At 39.3% G+C, this 21,857-nt stretch overlaps 2 protein-coding genes across 2 annotated transcripts in view; both read right to left on the bottom strand.

The window, feature by feature from the left end:
* The window catches only part of LOC107754814 (protein Jumonji), a 119,827-nt gene extending 100,687 nt beyond the window's left edge, over positions 1–19,140 (bottom strand). Inside the window, exon 1 of the mRNA XM_016571403.1 lies at positions 18,795–19,140. Within this exon, the coding sequence (XP_016426889.1) occupies positions 18,795–18,839 (45 nt within the window). The 5' untranslated portion in view covers positions 18,840–19,140. The remainder of the gene's footprint in view (positions 1–18,794) is intronic.
* Positions 19,141–19,215: 75 nt separating this feature from the next.
* LOC107754785 (beta-1,3-galactosyltransferase 1-like) lies at positions 19,216–20,327 on the bottom strand. The gene has a single exon (XM_016571372.1). The coding sequence runs from the start codon at positions 20,203–20,205 to the stop codon at positions 19,216–19,218; it is 990 nt and encodes a 329-aa protein (XP_016426858.1). The 5' UTR covers positions 20,206–20,327.
* Between the last annotated feature and the right edge of the window lie 1,530 nt (positions 20,328–21,857).

Raw genomic sequence — 21,857 nt, 5'->3', positions numbered from 1 at the left:
TCTAATGATGTAATAAAACTCTGACCTAAAAAAATAAACACAGCTGACATTGTTTCTAGTTCATTAGTCATATTATAAATTGAAAGTCAAGTCAAGTGCATTTGCATTGTGGGATAAAGTATTTTGCGTAGTGCACTCTGGTTCTTTGCATACTTTGCATTGTATACATACTGCAGAAAAATGGTACCATTTTTAAGATAGCCCTTGTGTACAAATGCCACAGCTTCTTAGCAGCTGGCTAAAGGCAGGACAATGTCACCCCCACCCCCTCAGAGTCCCATTAGACCCAGGGACGTGCAGCGTACCCATCAAAAGTACTTTGTTCTCCTACCGTAGTGCCAGCCAATCAGAGGTCCTCGAGAGACAGCAAGCGACCACAGACTTGGCCAGGCATCTTCATAGTTCCGCCTACCTCTCTCCCCCTCCCACACCCTAACAACAGCAGCATGCTGCTCGCTTTCACAGCCATTCATTTGCTCAGTCGCACGCTCTCGCTCTCACTGCTGCGCAAGTAGTTAACTCTTTCCCTGCGCAGCAGACACAGCGACTCTTCTTCTTAACCTCTCTGTGCTTTATGTTTACACACAGGAAGTAACCAGCCATGTGGCGACAAAAATTTACACACGGGAAACTAAGGGACTCAGAATAAATGGCTTCAGACGCACACACTCAAATAACACACACACACTGGCAGCCTTCTGGCCGTCTGGCTAAAGTGGCAGCAGCCGTGGGAGGTCAGGCTGGTTTATGCAGAAAGAAAAACACGTTGTCGCTCTTGGTTAACAAATGAACAAGCGCTGAATCTTTTCTCATGACCCTTAAAAAGACACTTGAATAATAAAAAGGAGTTTGAAAATTCTATATGTTATAGAAATGACCGGTCATCCATAGGGATGTAATGATTCGCTCAACTCACGATTCGATTCGATTCACGATTTTTTTTAACAAAATTAGATTTAAGACAAATTATAAATTAAATGTGTCATTTTATTATTGCTTGGACAAAATGCTGCAAGTTTATAACTTGCAATTGAATAACGATTTATTTAGCATCTCAACCGATTTGAATGTCACGTATTTTAATCGATTTTCAACCGGCTCGCGGTTAATCGTTACATCCCTAGAACAGCCAAGTAGTTGATTAGTGAGGTCAAATAGTCAACCTAGATTTTTTTTTTTCCCACAACACACAATTTGATAGTTTTGATATTTTTGTGGTACCATGCTGTAAAATCTCAGAAACTTGAATTTTCTAAATGCATCTCCTTTAAAGAAATGTCAATTTTAAAATAATTGTTTAAGTACCTCAATACCCCTGCTGCCTGTTCCCTTCTGTTGCATATCTAGCCAGTTTTTTTATATCTTATGTTAACGGCATCATATCAGAGTCAAATGAAGCCCAAACCTGCCTAATTATACTGGTTGTAGTTGACTAGTCATTCAGACAACCCACTGACTAGTCAGTTTTGAGAATATGTCATTTTGCATATCCCTAGTAAACAAACAGAGATCTGAAAATGGAAAAATATTACTTCCATGGTTTTGGACATGAGCTGATGTATCATTCTCCAGAAGTGTGGGTTTGGGTGGAGTGATGGGCCTGTCATCATGGCTGTTATCGCTTCAGGCTCTGTATTCTCCTTCCACTATTTCTCTTTCTCTTGGTGAGCTGCAACAAAGAAGCCCCCCGCGCCCCCTATGAGCAGGGGAGAGGTGTTAACAGCAGCCTGACAGGAAGAGAGCCTTCAGAGGCCATCTTAAATTCAGCTCTTGACTACAGGCGGCAACTATCTGCATTCGTGTACGCAAATCATTCCTTTATAACGTGGATCCTTGTACTTGAATTCACACCAGCACGTCCATAATACGCACTCTTCCCCACACATTTTTTTTTCTTTTCCTCAGGAAATGGTTTATGGCACAGCTGTGCATCAGTGCTTCTGATTTTATCGGAGGCACCTTGAATGGGTCTCTCGGAGCATGACCTAACAGTCCCGTTAGGAGGAGAGAAAAAAAAAACTCACTTAGACCAAGAAAACCATTTTGGTTTTCCTGCTCGGGGAAATTAAAGAAAAACTGGTGTGGCATTTTGTGGCCTTAATCATTACGCATGCTAATGTTTCCTTTAACAAAAACTACAATTATGCCGTCGAGAGTGGTTGAAGCATCTGCGCCAATGCATTGAGCCACGGTGCTCATATAGACAATAGAAGTTCAAATCCAGCTTGCAATATCTCCTGATCCTGTTCTCCTCTTGTCATTTTCTTTCCTATTCTCACTGTTCCTATAAAAAGTGTCAAAAGCCCGAAACATATTCTCAAAAATAAATAAAATACACTACAAGGACACAAGTAATAAAAAGCAATAAAGTTCAGAACAACTATCAAAATCCAGGTACTTTCCAACCCATTAATAAAATCTGTCCAGGGAACTGATTTCTTGTACTTACCAATGACCCCTGCAAACTGATAGCGTTCAATGTCCATGATGTTAACCACGGTAGTTTCCATCATAACAGGCACAGCTGATACTAACTGGACGTTAGCGATTAGAACGCCAGCGTGATTGAAGCTCTCACGTTACAGGATGTCTCTACACAGTCATGCACGGTTGACCTGACAGTTAAGCCGCCCCACCTGCCAATGCAGATCCCACCACTTAGACCCACCAGATTGCCTCACAACAGTGAAGAAAAGCAGGATTGGTTTGCGCACATTCTCTCTTATTTTAGCATTACAACTTCCTTTGTTGGAGAAGTCAAGGGAAAACACCAAGAATTAGTGCAACCTGTCCAATCTTTCCCTGACAGACGAAAATCAAGCAGGTCTTGAAAGTGTGCCAGTCATCTCCCAGAAGAACCCGTCAAGCAAAAACCTCAAAACCTCCACACTCTATTTTCTTCTGCTATAGGCCTCAATTTAGCCATCAGTAAAAATACACTGAAGGACGACTTTATGACTTTTCTTCAAAATACAGCTTCAGTGTGTCATCCTGACTGTAATGATCTGGTCTCCTGCCAAAAGAACAGCATATGAACACAGTACATGAGCGGGAATCCACTCAAATTCACAAACTTCAAATATGTGGGAAATGTTCAAAGGAATAATCAGCAGGTATAGTTAAAAATGCATAAATCACTATTATCATTGCTCATACTTGGGGTTGGAGACTTATATGCCTTAAACTTTAGTGCATAACTCATTTTGCACCATTAGTGCCTCAGACATGAATGTTACCTCAAGTTGTGCTACTTGAGACCAGATGATATTTCGCCTGATGGAATAACTCAAGGAATCCCATGACTTAAAGGAATTACATTACCTAAAATTAAACTGCTCGGATTATCCACTCACCTTGATGTCATCGCAAACCTGTATGACTTTCTTAAATTATCATTTATAAAATAAATGAATTTTTTTTTTTTCAAACTGCATTGGACCCCATTGGCATACAGGTTTGAAACGACAAGAAGGTGAGCAAATGATGATTTTGAGTCAACATTAAATTGAAAGAGGGACCCAAGCAAAAGAGACAGAAAGTAAACAAAACAAAAACAAAAATAAAAGACAGAAAGACAAGAACAAAAACTAACCAGTGTGTGGGAAACACATACTCCTCTACAACACACGTCCCTCTCTGCCTCCATTTCCTGTAATGCAATATTGTGCCCGGCCAGGCCGTAATGTGGCCAGCAAACAAGACAGCGTTGATTGGAGGGCTCCATCTAAACTGCTTTGCTCCTGCATGGTAAACACCCACAAAAAGGTCAACTAGTTCAAAGGTAACTGCCCACCACTTTTCCAGGAACTGTGATAACGTGAATGCTCAGCACAAATGTGACTTGCGGTTTTCAGGCACTTCGTCAAGCATGAAAGATTGAGCCATTGTGACCATTGTGTCACCACAGTGTCTGTTTGATTTACGGTCTTTTCCCCGTGAGAGGGGTTGACGGTTTGCGCACTGTACACGTTACACAACATCAAGGGGGCAGCTTGCGAAAAGAGACGTGAGCCAACTGCAGCACTCATACTGAAAACAGGCAGAGAAAGATGACCAGTCGCGCAGAGACAACATTATTACATTACATCATATTACAGTGCATTAGCTGGAGGAAGAGGACAATCTGGCAGGATAATACACAGCCAGAAAGAGTTAGTCTGAAAACTGATCCCAGGTTTTGAAGGGGTGCTCCTCTATCGGATTTCAGCGCCACTGCTCTGTGGCCTGCTATTAGTTGACCACCTTTATTTTAAGGATTGTAAAAAGCATCTGTACAATAAAAATCCACAACCACAGACAGGCAGGGTTTAAAAAATAATAATAATAATTTATTTAAAAAAAAAAAAGACCTCAAGTCATTGCTTTGCTAGTGTGTCAAGTCGACCAGTTAGCTTGCAAACCTAAGCCAAACAAACAAACAAAGAGAAAAGCTTTTATTTCACAATCTATAGTTATGATTTTATACTACAATTTAAAAGACATCCCTGCTGAAGAAAAAAAACAGCAAAAACCAGCCTAAGATGGTTTGCTGGTCTTAACTGGTTTAATCATGTTTATCTGATTTACAGGACATAGGAGCTGACAAAACAGCTATAACCAGCCTAAGCTGGTTTTAACTGGTTTGTCCAATTCATAGGACACCCCTGCTGACAAAACAGCTAAAACCAGCCTAAGAGGGTTTTTGCTGGTCTAACTGGTTTCATCTGGTTTTAATCTGATTGGCTAAAGTGCCCAAAAATCCTAAAGATCTGCCAACAAACCAGCTAATCTTAAACTAGTTTTTCAGCAGGGATTAAGGAATGTAATAACATCATTCAGACCACATACATAAAAAAGTGATTTTGCATTTCTAAAAAGGCACTGAACATACTACCCTTAAAATTCTTTCAGCCAGTGGAGTAGCTTTGGGGTCCTAGACGGACTTGATTCAATGGTCAGACCGAATGGTTCCTGACAAAAGCTCTAAAATCTGATAGATACTTAGTGGAGAAAGTTTTATTTTGCCTATTATTAGTAGTAGTGGTAGTAGTATTAAATGCATTTTAATAAATGCATTTTAATTCATGCATTTTTCCTTTTATTGTCATTACTATAGGAAAGCAATAAGCCATTCAAGGCCATTCATTACAATGATTTTACCACAGTTAAGCACCATGTGTGCCTAACAATACCCTGGTAACATCACTGTTAATGCACAGCCCCTCGTGGTTAATTGCTTTAATAAGCATTATAAAACACGTACAATCAAGATTGTGAGTCAGTGCAGCAGAGCTGGATTTATTAGTGCAGAGTCTGCCAAAGAATAATAAGGTCAGATATGGGAGTTCAACGGGTGTTCACTTTCTCAATCTTTCTTCGCAAGACGGAGGGGAGGTGACAGATTGGCGGCAGCTTGAGGTTCGAGGGGTTAACGGGGGCTCAGAAGGCAGGCAGAGAGTAAGGCGAACTGACAGTGAGATAAGATTACCAGTTACTCTGGTGCTGAAGGATGCAACCACAGCAGAAAGTGACAGTTGACAAGAGCAGAGCGGCCGGGTGACCACAGAAAGGCACTGCGCAAGACCTGCTGTCTCTCCACTGCACTGAAATAGAAATAGAGTAGCATGCAAAAAATGAAAAAATAAGAGCTCTCTTTGACTGCATTCATCCAACTCCATTTTTCCTCTTTTCATACCACTTCATGTACGGAGCACCAATGAAAAACAGCAGATTAGTAGCTGAGATTAAATAAAGATTTTGTCAAAAATTACTTATTTATATAGTAAATTAATTTTTAAATGAAAAATATATATATTAATAATAGTAATTCATGTTTTTTTTTAATGTCCCCAGGATGTGACTATTACATTTTTTGCACATTCCATATAAGGTCTCAATTAATACACTACTGTTCAAAAGTTTGGAGTAGGTAGGATTTTTTTATGTTTTTGAAAGAAGTCTGTTTTGTACCAGCGTACCAAGTTTGTATTTATTTGATCAAAAATATAGTAAACCGTAATACAGCCGTAAACATTATCACAATGTACAGTAACTGTTTTCTATTTGAATACATTTTAAAATGTTTAAAACTATATTTGTTTATATTTTAATACATGTTATATTTTTGTATATGTACTTTTTTTTAGCATTTTCCAATCTTCAGTGTCACAGAAAACAATACAATATATGCTGTGTTCCAGAAACATTTGCTGCTTAATATTTTTGTTAAAACTTTTAATAAATCTTAATGAATAAGTTCCAAAGAACAACATTTACTTAAAAACAGAAATATTTTGCTACATGATAAATGTCACTGCCACTTTGATCAATTGTATTGTGTCCTTGCTGAATACAAGTATTAACATTAATACTTTTACATACACCAACCCCAAACTTTTCACACTACAGCAAACATGTGAAGTCAAATGGCCAGATGTCATTTAAAAACACACACAACAATAAAAAGGCATGAGATAAATACAAAGAGAGGAGTAAAAAATGAGTAAAATAGCTATAATAAATCATTTGAAATCACATTATGATGAAATGTGAGCCTGTTTTGAACATGTATGTGCCATTAAGGTGAGTTAAATTAATGGAAAAGTGTGAAACTATATTCTACACATTAGCCATTAATTATCACACCGCGGAGCAAAAAATCCATACAGGTCTGAGAGGAAAATAGATCATAATGTGCAAGCCTCCCATTCACTCACACACACACACACACACACGTTACAGCCAAACAAAGCATCCGCTGTTTTCCTACCAAACCAACTTTTTTTAGGCCCGATTAGGCTGTGTGGGCCTCAGACAGGCAGCCAGGTGTTAGAAGCTCGCTCAGGGCGTTTTTTGGATCAAACTAAACCCATTCTCACAAGCAGGTCACTGCCCAAATCGCAGCAATTAAGAAATGATTTTCACCTCATGGATTGCTGTTACTTTCTCACTGTCAGCAGGGAGGCACTGGAAAGGGCAGCTAACGCAAGAAAACAGAAAAAAGAAAAGAACAATAAAGGATTTAAAAAATAAAAAAACGGTGAGCAGGAAAGTAGGCTAGTAGAGCAATCAGGGTATGTGAAAAATGATTACGTGCGATATGAAAGAAAGATTCCTGACAGGTGGGAGGAAGAAAAGCACTAAATAAATTCAATGTTCTCTTGCATTCAGTGAATATGATTCATGGCGTGGAGGGGGAGATTTCACATTACTTGGTTTTCAGTCAAATGCAAAAACAAAACTACAAAACGATGAAAACGGAGCATATACATCCTTCATTTCAATTATAACACAAACAGCTACTGACTTGACATTTTCAAAGGCAAAAACGTGGTGATTTCCCACATCTGTGTATGAATGAGGAGGCATAACAACAGTCGCTCTTTTTCTCCTCGCCTGTCACTGAGACTTTCCACAGGAAGAAGCCAGTGGAGAATCTCTGGCCCTCAACAGACACTAAACACGAGACTATGACTAATTTGATGCTGCACCAAAATATTCGCAAGAAATTGTGACACCATTCATTCTAGCTAAATTACAGCAGTTGAAATAAACGGCTGACTAAATCTGTAAATTCTACCTTGTGTGTGTACATTAAAACGCGTTTACTGGAAACATGATGCTGTCACTCAATATTACTGCATTTACCGTGTCAGGAGTGGCATTCTTTTATAAGCGTTTGCTCATAAATCTGTCAGCGCATCTGCGAGCCAACTTCACCTCGGCTCCTGCCAGTCCGCCTGAGTTTAATTATCTTAAGATTTTTAATGGGGTTAACTTTCCTACAGGTAATGTTTCGGGTTGAGGTTAATCTAATACAAACAATTTCTCTTTTTGGCACCATATGCACAGTAATTTTTTTTAATAACCTTAAAGACATTTTAAACAAACAAAGCAGTAACACTTTAGTATAGGGACCAATTCTCACTATTAACCAGTTGCTTATTAGCATGCATATTACTAGCATATTGGCTATTTATTAGTGCTTATAAAGCAGATATTCTGCATGACCATATTCTGCATCACTAAACCTACCCAAAACATAACTTAACAACTACCTTATTAACTATCAGGCAATAATTAGGAGTTTACTGAGGCAAAAGTTGTAGTTAACATAGTTAGTTAATGGACCTTAAAATAAAGTGTGACCAACAAAGCTACTGTATTCCTAGTTGCCAAATACATACCTTAAATATACCAAGTCGCATTGGATAAAAGCTTCTTATAAACGCATACAGGCAAATTATATGTTCATTACTAATTGAACGCAAATAAAATCTTTTATTTTACATGTACTTTTTGTTTTGATTTCCTTTGTGGGAAGGTTCATTAAAAGTCAATGGGGTCCAATGTTGCTTTAGACCCCAAATTAACCAACAAAAAAAATTTGCAACACACTTTCAATTTAGTGTTTGACAGAAGAACAAGAGTCACACATTTGGAATGACATGAGGGTGAGTAAATAATCAGAATTTTCATATTTGGTTGACCTATTCCTTTAAGTGTGGCGTTTTGGCCCCCCAGCTCTCAGTATTCTGGGAAGTTTGTGTGCATTAATCATATTTTTTTCAAATAAAGCCAAGGTAACACTCATTTTACATACAGCACACAGTGAAAATGACATGAATATGACAGTGGGCAAATGCATAAAGCGCAGCATAATTTGAAATCACGAGTTTAAAGTTTGTCGATCGAGCGTCTCCAGTGAAGCTGAACTCTCGTCCTGTCAGCCTTCAATTTACACGGACCGACCGTCAAGCATACGCGATCATGCAGGATACACATGCACACTTCACAAGATCTCACAGCTGGATTCGACTAAGTTTGCAAGGTTTGTGAAACTAAATGTTCATTAGTCATTCAAAGATTTGTTTAAATTATATACATGTGTATTTGCTGAATGCTGACGGCAAACAAGAAAGTATTATAATGTTGGCCTTTCTATTACTAATAATATAAAAGCAATCGTTATAATACTTTTTGTATACATTTTAATTCCTTTGTTTAACCGTTCTATCGAATTATTAGACAGATTTATGTCTGTATTAGACAGAACTGCTAACGACGACAGCGAACAAGAGGGAGAATGTGAGCACTGTGTGCTCAGGCGCTGTTGTTCTCAGCGCCGTCAAAATAAAAGTCTGTCGCGCAGTCACAATAAAAGTCCCGCCTCGAACGCATCGGCCAAACAGGAAAACATATCGACCGATGCCGATATTTAAAAAATGCCAAATATCGGCTGATATATCGGCCTTGGCGATATATCGGTCGACCACTAATCCTGATTGAAGCAGCTATAGAAGCAGCTACGGCCTTTAAACTCAAAGTTGCAGAGACCGACAAGTGCATGCAAATCCAATGAGAGCAACGCTGATTCAAGTAACGCTCTCAGAGACCAGCAGAGCAGCCGTGAGATGATAAAAATGGGAATGCAGGAAGAGCAAAGGCGCTTTGCAGCTTACGTCTGCCAGCAGACAAACGACTAACAGACACTGCCATTAACCATGAGTCTGGACTAAAGCATCACTTATCAGCAGCAGAATCAATATCAGCCCAGCCTCACTGTTGAGTACCTGTATAAAAACAGACGGCATTACGCACACTAGCATTTAGCGTTAACATGCACGCGTGCATTTGTGTGCGAATGGGCTCCATTAAAACAAACCTCAGTCGGTCTGGTCAGTAGAGCTCCTGGGCTCTTCTGGCAATGAGCGTTTTGCTTTGTTCACATACTGCAAAAAAAACAAAAAAAAACACTTGTGGATTTGTTGGGAATATCTGATTCATGAGTGAGCAGTTAAGAAGCTTGTTCTGTCTCCCCCGAAGCAGCCAGAGCTCATTATGAGCTCTCAGCGTCCGCCGAGCACCACTATTTTCAGACACTCAAGTGGCAAAAAAAAAAAAAACAGAGAGACGCGTGTTCTGGCAACGGGGTGGTTACTATGGAAACATAGAGGCTAGGCCCCTCTGATGGTATAGTGCATGTATGATCAATTATCTTTTTTTTCCAAGACACTGCTTTTTAGTCACTATGGAGACGTTAAATTATACTTTCAATTGTATTTACTTCTAAAGTGATTGTTTGTTCCGTGTTAATTAATTTGAAACTTCTGTCTTTAATTAACAGTGAGTAGCTCATTTCCAACCTGACAATAAATGTGAGAATTGGGGAAGTTGCTTGTAAATGCTATAATGTTGCATACGGCCGCGTGCCAAGAGGACTGGTACCGATGACTTTGATGAGCTTATTGTGGTGTAAAAAGTGATTTAAATTCAGATCACTTTACAGAGCTAACAGCACCATTAGTCACCACGGCTGAAACTCTATCTGTAACTGGATTTAATGATATTATCTGGATCCTGTCAGATTTGTCCTTGACTGTCAAAAGGTTTTGTGGGTTAAACAAGAGACTGTCATTTAATCCATGGACAGGTTTGCCTTTCAGCGACTAAAACCGAGTTAGACACCGGAGATCCTTGCCATGAGGGTCAGCTTATGTTTAAAGACAATGTAGGTGCTACCACGCATAGAGAAATAAAACCGGAAAATGGTGATTATGTGTTTCTTTGAAACGTTCACCACTACGTTCATTCAAAAGGAACATGCAATTGTGCTATTCCAAAAATTAGTAGTATATAGCAAGGTGGGATATAATGTATTTTTCCACCGCCCCATTATATGGGTGAAAAAATAAAAAATAAATCAAAGCACACGAATAGCAAATTAAGATTCATGCCATATTTCAATTGCCATTTTCTAAAAAAAACAAAAAAACAAACAAAAAAGAAATGTAAAAGTTTACAAATGCTAAAAAAAAAGGTGTATCCTGTAGGGTCAATTTTGTACCATATATACCCCTAAAAGGTGCATTTTAGTACCTTAGAGTAGCTATTTGTACCCTTAAGGTACTACTATGAATTTTTGTACACCCTAAAGGTAAATTTTTTGCATGTTTTGTCTGAAAGTGTAAGGGTAATGATTTTAGAATCCTAAAACAGGATTGGAAAAAATGGTGAAATTACACTTTACTAAAAACTGGATTGGTGTCTACTACATAAATAGGTCGCCGTTTATTTGCAATTATATTTGTTTACAATTAACAAGAATACAACAATATAAAAAAAGAGCAAAAGGCCATTTTCAATAGTCACACCCACAATTTCTCAAACAATTTATTTTTGGCATAAAAAGCATATTTCTATTGAAACTTTGTGTGACTGGCATTCATCAGTACTGGCACTTAGTGTAAACAAGATGCTATTTATTGCTATTACACTTGGGTACAAACATTATATACACTATTTACTCAGTGTAAATAGTATCTATCTTCTATTACACAGTGTAAATAATTGCCGTCCAATATAAAAACCATCACAGCACCCATATCTTCAAAAATAACCTGTCCAAAAAGAGTACAACTCTTTCCAAACTTCAATCACAATCAGTTTCCTGTAATTTTCTGTGATCTGTAGCATTAGCGAGCCATATATAGCTCAGTCACACTGATGTGGAGATGTGGAGGATGAATTCACAAAAGTAAAGCTCTGGCTGCAGGAGAGCATTTCCAAAGTTTCCTTTGCCACTATTGAAAAACCAACCAAAAGAAACCACCAGGCTGAACATCAAGCAGCAACAAGCACGGCAGTCTGGCAATCCAGACAGGCCACAAAACAAATGATTAATGCTGTATACAAAGCTGAACGCACACAGTGTAAATAGTTCAGCAGTGGTTTCCACTGTACTGGTGTCTTCACAACAATACAAGAAGATACTCGGCCGAACAACACCTCAAATGTACAGATCTGATAGCCCTTGGTCTAAAATAGTAGCACTGTGCAGGATAAAGCACACTTTCTGTCACGACAAGTCAAACACTACATGACTCCATGTCTTGCTAGGGCCCTCGACACTAAACAAAATGACTAACCCCAGTGTCAGGCCTATGAGAGGCCCCACTGGCCTCTCCTCAAGCAGCTGAACTTGCACAAAAGCAGCCACATGGCTCCCAGTGGCACGCATCTCGCCGGCTAATGAGAGACGCAGCACTGAATTACAAATGTTCTGGCAGGAGGGTTAGCGTACCCAAAGACACTTCCATTACATCGCTCTAAGGGGGAGGTCTTCCATCTAAAAGCGCTCTCACTCGCTTTTGCTTACACACACACATACATACGAAAACCACAAAGGCTGATTTTTAAAAGCCTGAAACGATTACGGTATAAGCCACTTCCTCATTACAGTAAATGTTTTCAATATGGCTGCTTTCACAATGCACTGTCGATTCCAGTCTTCACCTGATCAGCGCATTCGGAACATATCGGATAATATACTGCAATTCTAAAGACTAATGGCGCAATGATTCATTCAAGCAGACAGAGGAAAAGACAAAAACACCTCCAGAGAACAGAGCGGTCCGTCATCGTCATGGAGGGGAACACAGTTGTGAAAGGGAAGTACCGCTGCCAAGGATTCTGCCTGTTGCTGCCATGTCTTGGCCACATGTCAGCATTCACGACAACATCAGTGAGGTTACCCTGCCTTGAGCCAAGTGCAAGCAAGACAAAACACAAAGGAACCGAGAAAGCATGTCTGGAAATACAACTTCAAAGGGGACCAAATCATTGTACGTCCTTGATGTACGAATTCTGGCATTACCGAGGTATTAGGATGTAATACAAATGACCAACACTAAAGAATACTGGTCTACTGAACCTGAGCAACTCACTATTACAGTTTCCTCTATGGCAAGAGATGGAGTTATTAATTTCAACACTTCAGGTACACCTTTGGTCAGACGGAAAAATGGTGGATAAATTTGTACAGAAAACCCAGATTAAAGGGATACTCCACCCCAAAATGAAAATTGTCATTAATCACTTACCCCCCATGTCGTTCCAAACCCCTAAAAGCTTTGTTCGTCTTCGGAACACAATTTAAGATATTTTGGATGAAAACCGGGAGGCTTGTGACTGTCCCATTGACTGCCAAGTAAATTACACTGTCAAGGTCCAGAAAAGTATGAAAGACATCGTCAGAATAGTCCATCTGCCATCAGTGGTTCAATCTGAATTTTATGAAGCGACGAGAATACTTTTTGTACGCGAAGAAAACAAAAAATAATGACTTTATTCAACAATTCGTCTCCTCTGTGTCTCTCCGCATCACCATAGCGGCATTTTGGAGAATATCCGCTGAACGCAAGCAGCGTACGCTCTTCTGTGTCAGCCGCGACACAAGGATACGTTTTCTACGTGTATTTACGCTTTGATTTGAACGAAAACAGCGCATCGTGCAGCGCGGCTGACACAGAAGAGCGTACGCTGCTTGCGTTCAGCGGAATGGCGCTACGGTGATGCGGAGAGACACAGAGGAGACAAATTGTTGAATAAAGTCATTATTTTTGTTTCTTTGCGAACAAAAAGTATTCTCGTCGCTTCATAACATTACGGTTATACCACTGATGGCAGATGGACTATTCTGACGATGCTTTTCATACTTTTCTGGACCTTGACAGTGTAATTTACTTGGCAGTCAATCGGACAGTCACAAGCCTCCCGGTTTTCATCCAAAATATCTTAAATTGTGTTACGAAGACGAACGAAGCTTTTAGGGGTTTGGAACGACATGGGGGTAAGTGATTAATGACAAAATTTTCATTTTGGGGTGGAGTATCCCTTTAACTTCTGCTCTACAGAAATATCTAGTTCTACCCCCTTGAGGTCCAGATCTAGACCAAGACCTAACCCTGAAATCTAGACACGGTCCAAATTTAGTGGTTTATTGCAGCATTAAAGAGACACTTTGTACAGCAGCCAAGTAGACAACCGTAATTCTTATAACAAATTTTCTATTATAGTGAAAACAGCCACTTTAGTAGATTCTAGCCAATGTTCTGAAATTGTGCTGACCTGTGGTGAAGGTCTTTATTACCTTTATGGTGTCGTCACATTAACCATTGTACGGCAGATTTTTGTGGGCAAAATGTAGTCATTTCAATTGGAATCCATGCTAAGTGTCTAAGATTCCAAAGGTTCAATTTGGAAACACAGATTCGCCATATTGGCCAGCAAAAAGCTGTTTGGTTTGACAGTGAATTCTGTGTACATTTTGCTTCATACATTGCTAGACTATTGACAATAGTTTGTCAAAATCTCACTATTGTGACTGCACCTTCAGTAACGCCAGGCGTACACAATTTTTGCCGATTTTTGCCATTGTATGAGCTTACAAGTGTTTCTTTTCCCATAAGGAGAAATCTTGTGAAAATTGTTGGCGCTTTTATGGTCACGCCTCACATTGTGTGATGCGAGCCAAGCTCCTTACAAGCACCTCCCAAGCTCCCTGTATTTCTTAAACAATTCGGGGAGCTGGCCTGATTTTGACAAGTGTGTAGGCTCTCCTCTATTGCAGAATCATACACAACCACGTCACATAGGCTAGATCTACGTATATTATTAACTCTACTACTAGGCAACCCCTAACATTGACATACACGCTCTTGTTTTTTTATTGTTTTTATTTTTCTATCCAAAGCTATAACAACATTGAAACCTCCATGTTTCTGTGTTTAGTGCAAAAGCTCATGCAAGTGCCACTCGCTCGCCGTACAGTCATGCCATTTAACAACTGACTTGACAAGATTATCACTGATTCGCAAGACGTACAATGGCTCACGACCTCCCAAGTGTCCGAACTCACAGTGTACGCCCGCCTTAACCTGGAAACTGACAGCGGCCTTGTACGAGACCTCAAGCCAAGACCCAAAAGTAGACCAGCACTTCACATTTTTGACCCAAAACAATACATCAAGTCAGGAGACATAGACCAAAGCCACATTTATGCGGCTGTTAGAGTTCTGCTGATACAGTCTTCCATCAACGTCTAAGCCTCTCCAGTGCATGATTTACACCATCCACCACAACTCGCTCACCACACTGAACGAGAAAGACTCCATCTAATACTTTGCCCTCTTGTCTCATCATAATACAAAGTACAGGACAGAGGAATGAAAGGCAGGGAGGGAGAACATTCTTTCTGAGCGCAACACTTAAGCCGTACCACTTATCAAAGAACTGCTGCACCTGTTTTTATGTCAGCAGAGCAAATTCCTCACATTACGTGGGCACATCCGCATACGTAACCGCCCGTGCATGTTTGTTGATGTGGGCAACGCGAGCTCCGGTTGCATTCATTAGCCAAAGTCCGAAATCAAAACTGGCGTAACTCTTCGCTCTAAAAACAGCCCTCAAAAATAATTATACAGAGAAGTTGCTTCAGAGAGTGTCAGGTTGAGAGAAGCCATTAAAGGAGCTCGTCTGAAAGCAGAAGTGCCTACTTGCCCCCCTTCTGCTTTTCACACACGTCTATCAATCAGGGACGGTCTAATTGCATTTCCTTGTTTGCTCTTATTAACATCTATTATCATATTTTTTTTTCTCCCTCTCTCGTTTTCCACTAAATGAATTTTAATAATATTCACAGCACATGTGAAGGAAAATGGGGTAATGCTGCTGAAATGTAGTATTGTAAAACGGTTTTTAAATGACCCACATCTGTCAACAATGTGAACAAAATGCAACCCTAAAGAACTGCATACACACATTTACACAAATGAATGCGCATTAATGTGCATTATAATTAAAAAAAAATTTAAATCCCAAACCATGAAGTAATCATAGTGCTAATTAACAAACATTAAAAATAGGTTGGAGTTTGTTTATTCATTCTTCTAGTATGCATGACAGTAATAAACAGGACCATAACAGAATCAATTACAGAAACTCTACATTCAGATTCTGTAAAAATTGTATCTAATCAACAGAACAGTTTAGGATATTAAGAGAGTGTTGTATCTAGAACAACTAGACTAACAAACTCTCAAAATTAACTCAGCCCTTTTATAACAGCTGGCCTCCTGGGGTATGATCCATGAATTTTGCCATGTCACATCCTTGGAAATTCGGGGGGTGAAAACCCATTTGCATTAAAACACAGGGTTAAATGAAGCGCAGTGGCGCATAAAAATGAGGGAGGGCAGAAAGAGAGAGAGAGAGAGAGGCAGAGAGAGAGAGGGAGAGAATAGCCATGGGTAACCCCCCATTCCCCTCGCACCATGTGCCATGTTCACTTCAACAGAACAAGAACACAAACGCGAGCTCCGGTTGCATTCATTAGCCAAAGTCCGAAATCAAAACTGGCGTAACTCTTCGCTCTAAAAACAGCCCTCAAAAATAATTATACAGAGAAGTTGCTTCAGAGAGTGTCAGGTTGAGAGAAGCCATTAAAGGAGCTCGTCTGAAAGCAGAAGTGCCTACTTGCCCCCCTTCTGCTTTTCACACACGTCTATCAATCAGGGACGGTCTAATTGCATTTCCTTGTTTGCTCTTATTAACATCTATTATCATATTTTTTTTTCTCCCTCTCTCGTTTTCCACTAAATGAATTTTAATAATATTCACAGCACATGTGAAGGAAAATGGGGTAATAAAAAAAAAATCCCTTGCACTCATGTTCCAGGGGATATGGTTAAGCCAAGCATGTATAATTGTCTTACGCTAATTAAGGGGAGGCTGAATCCAAGGGGCCAAGAGTTGTGCAGGCCCCGGGGACAGATCCTTCAGGTTGTTTTTGTTGTTTGCCTGACCAGATTTTAGCACAGCTGCCAGCTCTGCACAGATGTGACATGAACAACCATGTTCTGAACGGTTCAGGTCCATTCCACACGCCCAACACAGAGGATCATGACATGGAGCAGATCCCCATCAGACATGTAACCATACACAGATCAAATGAACACTAAATAGGTTATTCTATTAACTGACCACATTTAAAAATTGGGAAAAAGACCTAAACACATATACAGTCTTCATATACTTTTTTTTTGTTGTTGTTGTTGATGAATTTACATTTAGTACAAATCACTAATAATTACATAAATGGAAACAACAAAATCTGGAACAACTCAGATGTTGAACAAAACATAAGCAGAAATATACTTTTTTATTATTATTATTATTTCTAGGTCTCAGTTACATTGGGCTTCCTGTATATACATTTTATTTTATTATTATTCAAATAAATAATATTGACGATAAACCAGGGAACCAATATATGATCACCTGCATTTCTCTAATGCATCCAAAGCTTATCCTGACAATCTTTTGACAAGTCTTTTTTAGGAAGGTGTTTTAAACTGATAGTAGTACAATGGTTTTAAACTGGATCATTCTTCTAAGGTCACCACGTGGTGTGATGGACTGCTTTTGTCATCACTTTCATTTCCCTTGTCAATCAACAAATGTAATTGCGTCACACTTTTGTGGGCTGCTGTAACAATATGAGACGTTACATGTACTGTTGACAAAATTACACAAAGATTGACAATTTCCATCACCTTTATGGAAAGCGATAAGTTGTCATGGAGCTGGAGCTTTACCGATAATGTGCGTGGAAACTGCCCCCGTGGTGCGTCATCCTAACCCTATACCCTCCCGATGTTTGTTTCGCTCCTTTTAACCTGTTGCTGAGCTAAACAATATCACTAAGACATACATGTAAAGCGGTAAGATAAAGTAAGGACAGGAGCAATGAAAGATGAAACAACAGTCCCGCAAACTACGACAAAAAAACTCCTCTTCAACTACAGGTAAAGCGCCTGGAAAACTCGGGTTAAGAGTGAGTCAGTTCTTCGAGGGTTAACTGATACGAGGTTTGCTCGGCTGTCTCTGAGGAGACTCGGGCTTTTGTTATGGTAGTCTTGCTTAATTCCGCTTCTGAGGAGAGTAAATCACCAGCCAGAAAGTTCAAGCCCTATGTAGTCCCCAGTTCTCAAATATACCACGACAAGTTCGCCGGTTCACTAACCCATCGTAGGCTACTGGAGAGACGGTAAAATGGTTGCTTTCCTTTAAACGCGAACCTCTGCAATGCGACTGGATATATTCCACTATAAACGACATCTAATCAGTTGTGTTATATTACGATCGGTTAACATTCAAGGTTTCAATCTGCTTAAACAATAAAACGTGCAGAAACTCTCTGAGAAAATGCAAACAGAGAGAGAGAGAGAAAAAAAAAGAGTTTCAGGCACAGTAATGCCCACAATACTCGCTGCTGCACAAGCTTGTGTTTTCGAGTCGGGTATTATACTTAAAATTGTACAGACTGTGAGGACAATCCACTCTTCTGAATCTTAAATAAATTGACTTTACATCTGCCACCAATTTGGAGCCTTCTCAGTCGTCAAGGGCAGAGGAAATGCTTTCCTTACACTGTTACTTTGAAAACATTAAAGAGCCCATTGCTTACACTTGAAGAAGAACGAGTTACATCCGAGATAAACAAATCAAAGACGCCAGGGGAGTTGGGATAGTTGCATTTATGACCCGTATTCCTGCAGAAATCAGTTCGGGAAAACATATCCCGGAATAAAAGAGGGCGATATGGTTGTCCTCGCGGCTTTGAGACGGAAAGCAATGAAGAGCAAACAAAGCCATGCTGATCACAATTGCGTTCTAACGCTGGAGTTTGAGTACTAACAAACCCAAAACAAAACACGACCAGGTTTACAAACGAGTTGTGCAAGCTAACATCTGTCGTGCAAAACATACGCGTTCCCAATGAGGATACCAGGGCAAAAGCGAGGAAAATCTACGTTTGAGCAAATACAGAGAATATATTTAAGTGCAGTGAACATAGTGCAGACTAAACACAACAAGAGCCATCCGTGATCAAAGTTTACGCGTTTAACATCGACACAAGCGCGAGACCATCGAACAAACTTAAGGTCAACCGCATACAAACGATCAATACTTACATATTTCTTCTGAATGATATTCCTCTTAGGTCTTTCCTTGCTCATTTTGCAATCCAAAATGATTTATTGTTAAGGAGAGAATCGCCACATGAATTTTCTTCCTGCTTCTTTTCCCGGAGCAATGCGATTTAAATCCCCTGTAGTTTGCTTGGCTGTGCAGAATTCCCTCTTCGATCGCTGATGATTCCTAGCAGGATCGTGGAATTACCGATAATCCCAAAATCAGGGATCCACCGCCAAGGGTAAAGGGCAAAATAAACAATCACATCGGCATACCATAGTTAAAACCATTCGCCACAATAACTTCCATCAGTGATGTTCATCCCGGTGTTGTGTCGAAGTCCGTTCCCCTGTGTTTCCCCTTAGTTTAGCGTTCCCGCTACGCAAACAGCGTTTAGTTGTTTCAGTTGTGTAAAAGGTATCAACATGTAAAATAAGACTTCTGAAAGTCATGCCAAATGCGGAGAAGATTCTGTGGGTTAAAGCCATTCACTATAATGCGCTTGGCAAAAGTGCACCTTTCATACTTAAGTCTGCGCACCTCAAAAAGATTACTAAGCCCCAGAAATTTTGTTGCATAAATTGGTTTTACACCCAGTACGTGAAGGCACAACCCCACATAGACATCTTCCAGTGGAATTGGTTGCACAAATCTAGAGGCCCATGATATTTTTCTGGCCAGGTCAGTAGAAAAGACATATGCAGCTCCAGACACATATGGAGGATACCAGGTGTCTGGGTAAAGATCCTCTGAGATATACCATTTGTTGAAGCTGTCCCTGTGAGGAACAGCATCTGAGATGACGGATCCAGAGATGTAGTCTTTCCTGGAGGACTCGCCCTGGTCATGCAGGTAGTCCACCAGGTAACGTACATTGAGAAAGATATCTGCATCGATCTTCATGGCATACCAAGCACCCCGGCAGTAAGTGGCTATCCAGTTCATAATCATCATCGTCTTGATTGTGAGGTTATGGTAGCTATCCACAAAGTCCATTTGAATGATGTCCCCATATTCCTTGCTCTCCCTCTCCAGGTGCTCCTGCAGTACTGGGTCACTTTGTGCGGGCTGACCAATGACAAACAAATGCAAAACGGTCACACGAGGAATCAAGCCATCTTGACCCCATGTCCTTCTAATAGCAGTCCTCGCCTCTGTGTCTTTGAGAGTCACTGGGATCATAAGAACCAGGAAAGGACTCTTCTTCTCACACAGTTCTGGTTGGTTCAAAATGAATCTGTATGTTGACGGTGAGATCACGTAGAGCTCTTTGGGTGTTGGAGTCTTCTTCGGAAGTATTGTTCTGTTAAAAACGAGGATAGCTACAAATGTTATTAACCCAGCTACAGCAAAGTACGTTAAAAGTTTATATCGCGATCGTTTTCCCATATTTAAGCAAAATAACTGCATCACTAACGTAAGGGAAAGTCACAAAACTTAAATGTCATGTTCGCCAGTGTTGTGTCGAAGTCTGTTCCTCCTACGTTTCCCCTTAGTTTAGCGTTCCCGCTACGCAAACAGCGTACAGAGCACGCGCGTGTGCTCGTTCCACTGTTCCCGCACACTGTTTCCGCTTATCTTTTTGTCTTCTTATAACATTTACTATATATTTAGGTATTGATCACAGGATCGATTTGAAGGTTTGCAAGGCTTTGCCGACTGCGCTGTATATGTATGAAATATGAATTCAAATAAATGTACAACGTAATTCTACTTTTAACAAGTATATTTTTCTTGTGTGTGCTTCTCAATCTCAGTTTAAAATAGTTTTTTGGCATTATATATAATATATATATATATATATATATATATATACACATACATACATAAACACACACGCACACACATTAATAAAAAATATTAATAAATTAATAATTAATTTGAAATGTTTCAAGGATTATATACTGTATATATATATATATATATATATATACACACAGAGAGAGAGAGAGAGAGAGAGAGAGAGCGATTGTATAATATATAATACAATACATAGGCCTTTTATGCTTTTGAGGATATGTGGTACTTTACCTATTTGCTGCAAAATTACTCAACTACATCATTAGCTTGCATAATTATTGTTTTATAAAAAAAAATCACTTAAATGATAATCAAATTTACAAATTCTAATTTTTAGATGTATCTGGATATTGATGATTGAACTTGTAGGAGTTACAGTTTTAGACAAACATACTCACTAGAACGGATTCTGTTCCCCCTGTGTTTCTTATACAGGCAGGTTCTAACATTTATCAGACTGATGCAGGTGAACTAATAGCCCATTTTGTTTAACACATTATAATATTTACTATATATTTAGGTATTGATCACAGGATAGATTTGAAGGTTTGATGGCTTTGGCCACTGTGCTGTGTATGTATGAAATATGAATTCAAATAAATATAAAACGTTTGTGTTTCAGTGTTGTGTCATACATAATACAAAACAAATAAAATAACGCTATATATATATATATATATATATATATATAATCTCTTTGCTCACTGGGAGAACACTGCAATGGGCCTCTTGTCAAGTCAAGTCATCTTTATTTTTATAGTGCTTTATGCAATGTGCAATTGTGACAAAGCAGCTTTACAAACAGTCAAACTGTGTGTTTAACTTACCTGATCTCCTTCTTTGATCTCCATCGTCAATCTCCCTCGTTGTCTCCTTCATCAAGTTCCTGTAAAGACAATTATAGTTAATATTGAATCTACGTGCCAAGATTGTGGTGTGTGAACTTACTTGTGTGTGCATGTTCGTAAATGCCTGCTTTTGGTTACCAACTATCTCAGTCTTGTAGTTCCTAGCAGCAGTATCAGCAAGCTTTTTTATTAATATTATTGTTATTTTTTATTTTTCCATGTTTGTTTCTAATATAATATTTTTATTTAGCCCTACTGTTATTTTTATATATAAACTTATATGTTCTGAGTTTTGCTACTAAAATGGTATAATTTTGGGTGTTTTTTAAAGGTCTAAATTCTAAAATATATAGTTGTGCTCAAAATTATTCATACCCTTGGTAAATATGATCAAAGAAGGCTGTGAAAATAAAT

This window comes from Sinocyclocheilus rhinocerous, unplaced genomic scaffold, assembly GCF_001515625.1.
Source record: "Sinocyclocheilus rhinocerous isolate Xijiao unplaced genomic scaffold, SAMN03320098_v1.1 scaffold21, whole genome shotgun sequence".
NCBI lineage: Eukaryota > Metazoa > Chordata > Actinopteri > Cypriniformes > Cyprinidae > Sinocyclocheilus > Sinocyclocheilus rhinocerous.
The sequence above is the reverse complement of the archived record's forward strand: the minus strand, read 5'-3'. Positions and strand labels throughout refer to the sequence as shown.

What these genes read in the sequence shown, in the direction of transcription:
- LOC107754785 (XM_016571372.1), bottom strand. Translation starts at nt 20,205, where the DNA reads ATGCAGTTATTTTGCTTAAATATGGGAAAACGATCGCGATATAAACTT.